The sequence below is a fragment of the Passer domesticus genome, chromosome 2 (genome assembly GCF_036417665.1).
Source record: "Passer domesticus isolate bPasDom1 chromosome 2, bPasDom1.hap1, whole genome shotgun sequence".
NCBI lineage: Eukaryota > Metazoa > Chordata > Aves > Passeriformes > Passeridae > Passer > Passer domesticus.
This window is the reverse complement of record NC_087475.1, coordinates 25,527,833-25,537,958: the sequence shown is the minus strand read 5'-3', so window position 1 is coordinate 25,537,958 and position 10,126 is coordinate 25,527,833. Positions and strand designations below refer to the sequence as shown.

The 10,126-nt window shown below is 43.5% G+C and overlaps 1 protein-coding gene across 1 annotated transcript in view; it reads left to right on the top strand.

Annotated features, from left to right (window-relative positions):
* Positions 1-226: 226 nt before the first annotated feature.
* RAB20 (RAB20, member RAS oncogene family) overlaps positions 227-10,126 on the top strand; it is a 28,205-nt gene continuing 18,305 nt past the window's right edge. Inside the window, exon 1 of the mRNA XM_064407793.1 lies at positions 227-561. Within this exon, the coding sequence (XP_064263863.1) occupies positions 390-561 (172 nt within the window). The 5' untranslated portion in view covers positions 227-389. The remainder of the gene's footprint in view (positions 562-10,126) is intronic.

Here is a 10,126-nt window from a genome sequence, read left to right as displayed (position 1 = left end):
CGAGCCCGAGCTCGACACCCCGCGAGGACCGGCTTCTCGGCAGCCGCTCAGCGTGCCCCGCGGCGGCCGGGACACCTCGGCCGGCTCCTCCGGGGTAGGGCAGGAGGGGAAGGTCCGCCGAGCTCCGGCCGCTTCCCCGCCCGCGTCCCCTCCCCCTGGCGGGGCGGGGCGGAGCGGAGCGGGGCCGGCCCGGGGGAGGAGGAGCAGCCGGAGCCGGGGCCGGATCGCCGCGGCTCCCGCGGAGCCCCCGAAGTTTGCGCTGCCGGCGGAGGCGGCTCTCGGCCCTCGTCCCGCCGCTTCCGGGGCCCCGCCGGGCGGAGCGGGCCGGGCCGGGCCGGGCCGGGCAGGGGGGCGGGAGCGGCCGCCGGCAGGAACCGAGCCGAGCCGCGATGAAGAAGCCGGACGGGAAGGTGGTGCTGCTGGGGGACATGAACGTGGGCAAGACCTCCCTGCTGCACCGCTACATGGAGCGGCGCTTCCAGGAGACGGTCAGCACCGTCGGCGGCGCCTTCTACCTGAAGCAGTGGGGGCCGTACAACATCTCCATCTGGGACACCGCAGGTGAGGGCACCCCGCACGGAGCGGATGGGGTCCGGCGCGGCGCTCCCGGCCGAACGGGGCTCCCCGAAACCCGCGGGGTGTTTGCTGGCCGGCTGCCCCTCTCCGGCTCCGGGGAGAGCGGCGCTGCCCGCGGCACCCTCCGTGCCTTGGGATGGGTAGGGCTTGCTTTTCCCTAGTGTTGGCTCGGCCCTACTGTGCGAGCTGCGGGGTGGGTGACCTCGCTCGGGACAGCTTTCCGAGAAGCGGGAGCAGGAGATGGAGAGTGCTCCCCGCGGTGCCCCGGCGGCGGCGCCGGGAGCCCTGCCCCGCTGCTTATCGCCTTGTTGGCTCTACGCTGAAGTCAGTCGCCTGAATCATAGGGTTTGGCGGTAGGACAGAGTCTGAGGAGACACGATTTTGATGGGCCTTAAGGGGCAACTGTTACTTACAACTGTTCATCTCTGGTGTTTTTGGAACTGCTTTGCGAAATGTGGATGTACAGGGAAGATCGCGGTGCCTGATTGCTTTCTTTTACCTGAGTAGATGGCTGCTGACTACAAGTTCAGTCAGGAATTAGAGAGGTTGCAGCTTCTCCCTTCCCTTTCTTACTGAGTTCATCCCTGCTCGTTGTGTGCTGTTGAATTCGGTATCAGCTGGTGTCGGACGCGGACATCCCAACGCGTGCTGCTGCCAGCCCTTCGGACGTGGCGTTCCCCTTCCCCGCAGCTGTAAGAAATTGGTGCACAGAGAGCACGGGCTGCCGGCAGCTTCTGGCTGGGATAGCAGCAAGGGGCTGTGTTTGCCGCTCTTGTGGCAGGCAGCATCTCTGGGATGCGGGACTGAGCGTGGGTTGTGGTTGGGAGGCCTGGGGTGGAGGAGGTGGGAGAGCATCGGCTGGAGAAGTGGTTTGTGGTCTTAGTCATATGAATGTCTTGCTCTTGATTATTAAGTCAGGAAGCTCTCCCCTGTCAAGTAAAGCACCAGAGTGTCCCGCAAAATTAAGTCAGTCAATGCTCTTGCCTTTAAGTTGTTCTTTGCAAATATAATCTTGTTCCATTTTTTTTGTTGTTATTGTTTTCATGTTTAGCTGGATTTTTAAAAATATTTAGTGGCAACATGAAGAATGCAGGTTATATGTCCTTGTGGAACTTGAAGAGCTGCAGCATCGTGCAATATTCCAGTTTCCTCTTGATGAAATTTGGGAGGGAAGTTCATTTGCTGTGTCACTTCATGTCACAATCTAGTCCAAAATTGTTTTTCCTGTGTCAGGAATTGAGAAGAAGGAAGGGGAGAAATGAAACTGCCAAAAAGTTATACAGAAACACTTTTGGGAAGTGTGGAGAGGAGGTGTTTTAAGAGCTTTTTCTTGCATTTGGTAATCTGTTACTATCATGAAAGCTCTCTACCCGTAGCTCTGTTTTAAATATACTTTCTATGTAATTTGCGGTATTTTTTAAATCTACTTCAGTTTTGGAGTTTATGTGTTTTACTATGGGGAGTCTCTTGTGGGCAGTTGCTGGTTGTTTCTGGTAAGCCATGGGTGATTAGCAGAGGGCTTTATTTCAGCAGGAAAACCATCTGTCTAGGTGACATTGTCCTTGGTAATTTTCATCACACCCTTCTTTTTTTTTTTTAAATCATACATAATACAATAAGTCCCTCCAAGGCTTGTCTCCTGGTTTTAGAGCCCTTTTTGTCAGTCATTTATTCTTACTGTGGTATTTTATTCAGTGTTAATTGAGGAACCAGGTTCCAGTTGTATGTGGAATCTGGAAAGCTCCAGAGGGGGAATCTCCATGTGCCAGATGAAGCACCCAGGTGCTGTCTGTCTCAAGACAGTGCAAGTGTTCAGAGCTCAGCAGTCACTTCCCCGGTGGCCACAATTCCTGGTGCAGGGCCACTGCCAATGCACAGCTCTGCAGCAGGAGTTCCTGCTGCTCAGCAGCACTTCTGGAGCAGAATTGCTGAAGCTGAATTTGCAGAGCAACAGTTGAAAAGTGTTGCTGTACTGTACCAGGGTGACATAACACATCTTCCTCATTCTTCTCTGTTGCTGGAGTTAGCGCTGAGCCTGGCTGTCCCCTCTCTGGTGTTTCAGGGGCACACAAGGGCTCTTGCACCATCTCCCTGTTGACTCGTGCTCCTGAGAATGATGGAAGTTGCCAAAACTGGGCTAGACTGTTGGGACCTGTGGGTTTTCATTTCTTAACAGCTCTCATTAATCTTGGAATTAACAGAAGCTCCCAGGGCACATATGTGCTTTCTGCTGTCCTGGTGAAGAAGTAAGGGACCTTGCTGACACTGTAAATCTGGTGTTAAGTCACAAGGGGATTGAAAAGTTGGTGTTATTTGTTTATTTTTATTTTGTGTGGATTTTATGTGTTTGCTGGGCTCAATGTGTCTGGAGACCTTGGTTTGCACCTCTTATCTCTCTGCAGTCTCACTGTCTTATCTCTACTAGGTGGGTACCAAGTAAGCTTGGAGTGTGTAGTAAGGAGGAGTTTAAAATTTAGCTTTTTTGTCTGTTTATTAACCTGATGTTGCTAACTACTGAATTCTTGTGAAGCAGTTATAGGGTTAACAAATACTGATACATTGGTTTCTTATGTATGTGTAGGTATGCAGAGAAATCCAGCAACAAACAATCATCCAGGAGAGTTGAAATTCTTTAGCCAGCAATGACAAGAACATGGATCAAAGTTTACAACCATCCCACCTATCTAAATACTGAGGCCCTGCTCAGGATGTCTGTCTTAATACCTCAACAGCACTTTATACAATATGTGATGTAGAAATAGGGAAGATTTGGCCTAGAAAAATCAGGGTATGCATGGTAGTAGCTACTGTACTAGTTCAATACATAATTAAACAAGGTAAACTGGAGTACATCTTCTTAAATTTTCCCTATTCATATTTAGTATGTGAATGTCTGTTTATTTTTGTTGTTGCTTATGAGCATTATTTTTGGGGCTTATCTCCATAGAAATCCCCTATGTTTTATTTGCAGTTCAGAGTGTGTGGTTATTTGTTTTTCTGGTATGGGGTAGGCATTTGCCTGTAACAACACAAGCTCCAATACAATGAAGCTCCATTCTTGTAATACAAGGAGATTGTTGTGCACACTTAGACTTTAGTGATTGATGAGGATATCTGCAGTAGTGGTGATGGATCAGAAGTATGCATGGATACTAGTACAAGTGTAATTGCTGATTTTCTGTGATATTTAAAATGTGTGTCATTTTCACTAATCACTCTGTTGATTTTGGATTACTTCCTGCTCTGAATTTAGAAAAATCTCATTTTCCTAGGAAGAACTAAATTTGCTTACCACAGTGCTTAAAATGTGCATTTCTGTGTTATCTTTAATGAAATCAGTGTGCACACCTGACCTGTTCTACCAAGTTAGATTTGAAGTGTAAATCATTATTCTAGGGAGGAGTCTTAGCTGTACATTCACACCTCTCCTTATCTTGGAAAAATCAGCTGCTTAGTCTAGTCTAAATCTTTCATGTTCTTATCCACAAGCCCTGTGGTATATATATAAAATGGGTATGCAGAAGTTGTCAGACTTGATTGTTTTTTTATGTAAATGCACATGGCAAATAGATCAACATCTCCCGTTTTCCAATTTGATGATTATGAGAGAAGTTATTTGGAAGTTGCATTCAAGTCAAGGAAACAAATAAACCCCAGATGGAGGAATACTTGGGAGAAGAATCATATGCTTGCCATGTTCCAAAGCTCTCCTTTTCCTAGCCATCTGCTTTTGGCTGGTTCTCCATTGTCAGAGGCTTGGCTAGACAGTCCTGTGTCTGGCCTAGCATGGCTGCTGTTGTACTTGTGGTTGGTGCATAGAATTATTTACTTCTTATGTCCTGATGTAACAAATTACATTTTGTTGTTTTCTCTTTGGATCAGTTAATTCAAAGGAATTGAAAAAAAAAGCATAAACTGTACAAAAGGCAGTAACTGTACACTTTTAGCATATTTTAAAGAGCTTGTTTGCTGGATAGAGGCCTAGTCTTTAAAGCATTTGAGTACATGCTTTGAGACCTTTGTACTAGTTTTTTCAAGTAGTATTTTTCTGCAACAAAGAAAGTAGGCAACAACATCAGTAAGAAGGCCTTCCTCCTCACACAACAGGATTGAGGGTTGGACACTCAGGATGTCAAAGCTATATATATATGTATGTATTTCTGTGTGTGTCTATACATATGTGTATATATAAATATATTTTCTAGGCAGTGCTGACAGCAGCTGTGGAGTAAATTAAAACTTCCTGCTGGGTGCTGATGACATGTAGCTCAGAGCTAGCATATAATCTTTTATGTCTGGCAGCACAAAACCACCTGAAATTTTGAGGGTCTTAGTCCTATTCCACCATTAAACGTGGAATAATAACGTGTGGTGGCTACAGCTAATGATAATGTATAAGTGTTTTGATTGTTCAGGCATGTTTTCTGATGCCTTGGCATTTCAAAAGGTAAAACTTTTTCTGTATGTTAGATTTCAGTCTCTTTAAGTTGACATTTGTTCATCTGACAGATAAGTGGTTTCTTAACCCCAGCAGCAAGGTTTCTTTATTATTAGTGGCCATGTCCCCTGTGTGGCTGGCATAGTATTAGGGCAGTCAACTGGTAAATGAATGACCAGTATTTTAGAAAGTTCACATCAGGATGCTCTAATTCTATTTTAAGAGACTAAGTTTTGAACTAACCAGCAGATATTCGTGCAGCATTATAATGGGGAAACATAAAGGTTAACTTTATGGAAAGCAAACTTTTCTTCTTTTCCTTTTTCTCCTCTTGAACTATCTGTCAACAAGGACTGACTTAATTTTTTTTTTAATTCTGTAAATACTCGGTTCATATTTTTACATCTTTCAACCATTTATTTTCACCTGCATATATATATACACACATACCTACCTGCATATATATATATATATATATATTTAACTTGTCATAGTTAGGGACAAAGGAGATAAACATAGCCTAGAAAAGGCTTTTCTGCGCCTTGGGTCAGCTGCAGTGGTATCTGCCTAATGAGTGCTTACATCTCTTGTGCCTGGTTTGCTGATGTCTGATGTTAATCAGCGCTGGTGAGCACGTGTGAATTGCTCACAGCTTCTGATCTCTGACTGCTGGGGTTCCGTAGGCTGCAGCTGCCTGTGCTGAGCTTTTCGGGCAAGGTGTCAGTGTTCAGCTGGTGACATGTGTTAGATTCCCCCGGTAAAAGGATTCGTTTCCCCCCTTGCTTAGTTGGGCTTTGAGGGTTTTGTGGGTTTGGTTTTGTTCTTTTTTTTTACACAATTTATCTGTGTTGATGAACACTTCCTTGTGCTCACTGAGTCAAAGAATATCTTGAGCTGAAAGGGACCCATAAAGACCAAGTCCAATTCCCTGTTCCTTACAGGTTTACTTAAAACGAAACCATTAAACCGTGTGACCAAAAGGGAGCTCCTTGAACTCTGACAGGCTTGGTGCTGTGGGGAGCCTGTTCATCCCCCTCTCAGTGAAGAATTTTTTCCAAATGTCCATTCTGAACTTCCCCTGATGCAGCTGTGCTCCATTTCTTGGTAAAGGCTGTGAATCAGCTTAGTTCTCAAGGCAAACCTGAGATGGGGTGTGATTTGGTGCTCAGAGTGTGAGATCAGCCCAGGAAGCTGGAACCAAACATTGCCTTGTGTGGTGAACAGTATGCAAATTGTCAGTAGGTAGGGCAGAAACATGGTCCTCCATCATACTGAAACAGAACAAAGAAAGAGGAGGATTTAGGTGACGCATTTCCTCACAAGTGAACACTGATAGTAGCTGCTCTGTTTGGTATTATTCTGGTTTTGACTTTTGGAAGTAGAGGATTGCAGCAGGGAAAAAGGAGCTGCAAATGAGATGAGATGGTTGGGTGGGTTAGTTGAAGCCAAAGAGGGCTCTGATGCATGTGCCTTTCTGCACCTGATGGAATTCTGGCAGCAGCTGGGGTTGGCTGTTGCTGAATGTGCAGTGAGGTATCTTTATTCAGGGGGTTTCTTGTTGGAAGGACATGGGCGGTATCACCTAAAAAAGTGTCTCTGGCATCAGGGACCATCAATAAGGAAGGCTGCTGAGTGTGTGTCTGTGCTCAACAGGTGAGAACTAAACAACATAGAGGTTGGAAATCATGGAGAATAAAATCCCTTTAGTCTGTTGCTGGTGAGTCATGGCTTGGGGGCCAGTTACTGGCAAGAGTCTTTGATTTTAATTTTTTTTTATGAATTCTTAAAACACTTTCCTTTCTGCCCTTGGGAAAATTATTTTGCAAAATATGATGTTGGCCTCAATTAGTTTTTCATAATAGTTGTATGTAAAACAATGATGGCTGAGGAGCAGTGTCTCATACACATGGTGTGGCTTCCTTGAGATTACTGTGCGTGGTTATAAGCTATATATTTTCATATCTTGCAAAGGAAGCCATAAGAGTGGAAGCTCAAAAGGACAGAAATTCCTCAAGAGCGTTCACTGTCAGTGAGCTCTGTATCTAAAGCCTCTGAAGCAGATTCAGAGGAAAGAATAAAAGTTTAAGCTTTAGACCAAAACATGGTTTTGTTGGTGTGAAATAGTGCACTGGATACTTTTTCTTTTTGCAATGAATGTTTCCTGAAAAGAGTAGAATAACTTGGGAGGTGATTAAAAATATGAAGAAATAATGAACTGCTTGGGGAATGTCCTGAAGGAAGTTCTATTTTCTGTGTCCAGCAATTTAAAATATAGCAATATACAAATAAAGTCAAAGGCAACAAATTCACTGCAGCTGAAAGTGCTTCTGTGTGCAAATTAAGTAAAAATACAGAAATACCTTGCCAGAGGAAATAGTGAAAAATACATATCAAAAATAAACAGAAGACAAAAGTAACACAACTTTTTCAGCTACATGTATATTGAAAGCAGAATTTTATTTCTAGTGTGTAATTTTTAGTAGTGACTTGCAGAGGCAAGCTAGTGGGGAGGTTATGGCACCTCATGAGTACGTGATGCAGGCTAAGGTAAATGTTGTGTGTGAACCTCTGTGCTACCTTCTGTGTTCCAGCCCCCACGTTAAAGCCCTACTTTGCATGTGGTATTTAATAACAGTGTGCAAAGTGACTGAGCTGTTCTAGCCTAAGTGGGGAAGTACTCAACAGTTTGAATAGGACTCTCCCTGAATAGTCTCTGTGACCTGAGATATGTGCTTGGCTGAAGCTGCCCAGGATCATGCCAAGGCATTGTGGCTCGACAAATACCAGCAACTTTCAAGAGGACTTGAGTTTGTTCAAGTTCTTGAATTGATTAAATATTTGTGACTTTTAAAGTCACAGATTCTAGGCTGTAGCAGTATGGAAAATCTTCCTGATGAAGAGTTTGTGCCTCTGGCATTATGTTTTTCTTCTCTGTTTCCTGAAGGAAGAGGTGTATTTTGCAGATGTCTGTCAAATTTGACTCAACATCTGAAAGATTAGTTTAAATACTGTCTGCTTTATGCCAATACTGAAAATGTATGAGGGAGGGAGACATGAGCAAGAGGAATGGTTAGTAAAACAATATAAATGCAGCGGCAAAGCTGCTCATAAAAATTGCAGATATATGGAAGTTCATCTTCCTTGTGGATTGGGAGCTGGTAAGAGAGACTCTAGAAAATAAGGGTGTCCAAGAACTGGATTATTGACTTCATTTAAACTGGTGTCCTGGAGGGTATATGCAAAGGCATGGGTGTTATGGGCATGAAAATTACTAATGCCCTGTTGCATTCTTCAGTTTGACTTTGTGAAATGTATACCTGAGCTGTCCAAGAAACAACAGCTCTTTCAGTTTGAGCATGAGGGGAAAAACACAGAGATGGAACAGGAAATGTTTTTCCCAGTAGTTCTTTCTCTAGCTGAGTAAATAGTGTGGCACAGAACAGCACAATGCGTTGCAAACTGTAATGTAGAGATGAATGTATGCAAAATAACACACATTGACAATTGTGGTGGTTTTTTTTTTTTTTTTTAACTGGGATGCAGTCACATTCTGTAATGGAAAACAAATAGGTGTTTAAAATTAGTATTGTATGTCCAGGTGCCTGAACTTAGGCAGTGAGGGTTGTGGTGTCTTTCTGTTGACTATGCAATCAACTTTGTCTCTCAGTTGGAAGGAAGGGGACAGTGGATACTTCAGATACAAGTGTGGGGCAGGTAACTGGCTGCTCATTGTACAATTTCTACTTTGAGTGATCATGAATGGTGAGTACATTTCTAGTTTAATCTCAGTACATGCACATTATGGTGACACAAGTACGAAAACCAGGGAAACTCATAAGCAGCCTCACAGTGCCTTGGCTGAGCTTCTCCTGGTACTCTGTGGACTAGTTTGAGTCTCTTTACTCCATGCTGCAATCACATCTTATATCTACATGAATTGTTTGCTTCACTGCAGTTGCTGTCTCGTGTTGAAGCCACTGGGCATGTGAGCTTCCAAGGGGCAGTGTTTTACTGCCTGAACTGAAGGTACACTTAGTAATCCCTTATCTGAGTCACATTTTGCTATTGCAAAATATCTGAACAAATAAGCTTTGTTTGGGTCTCCATCTAGAAAAATGCTGAGTCTGTGGTGGATACATTTGGAGCCATTAAAAATTGTGAAATAGAAAGAATAATTTTCTCTTCCAAGTCTGAATGATTTCCTTTCTTTCAGGGAAACACTGAGTACAACATCCAGGGGGTTGATCAAAAGACATCAAAGTTGTGATAAATTCCTTTTCCTGTGCTTGATTAACTGTAATTTCATATTCAGTACCTGAAGATATGCCTAGGAAATGAGATTTCAGGTTGGTGATTAAACTTAACTTATGCAAGCATGCTGCAGAGAGCAGAGGTGGTCAGAGGAAGTGAGTGGGTTTTTGCTCTTAATTTGAATTCTTTACATAAGTAATTTGCTATCCTACATCACAAGAGATTCAGGATAGCTTCCTTTAGGGCAACCAACTCAATAAACATACAAGATTTCCACACCTACCTGGGTGTGGAAAGAAACAAATCTAGAAGAGTGTTTATTAACATGGTTTTTAAAGCGAGATAGATGATGAGATGTGTTTGTGAATTTTCTAGTATATCTTTCCATCTCTTGGGAAGCAGGTGAGAATGGAAGTTGGCTTTGCATGGGCCATCAAGAAGCCATTCATGGAGGATCCCCGGTGACCGCCTAAAGACCTGTGTGAGCATTTGATGTAGATACTTCTCCCAGCTCCCTCAGTCTTTCTTTTTTGATGCAGTTACATATTTTCTATACTCTGTTACATAATTTAATATTACTAACTACTGCTTTTGTACTTCAGGAGATTCTTGCAAAATACAGAGAAAAGGTGTTGTCCAGCCATCCAACCACTTTTACATAGTTTAAAAATAATGGTCTTCAGTGCAGGTGAAATAAAAGGCAAAATTTTCATTAACATTCTGGAGCTGATGACTACTTATGAGTTTTTAGTCATACATAATATTCAACCATATAAATTTAAATGTGTGAGATTTTGTTGTGAAAGGCCTCAAAAATTCAGTTTCTGTTCTTCATCATGGGATCTGTGATCTGAGCATATA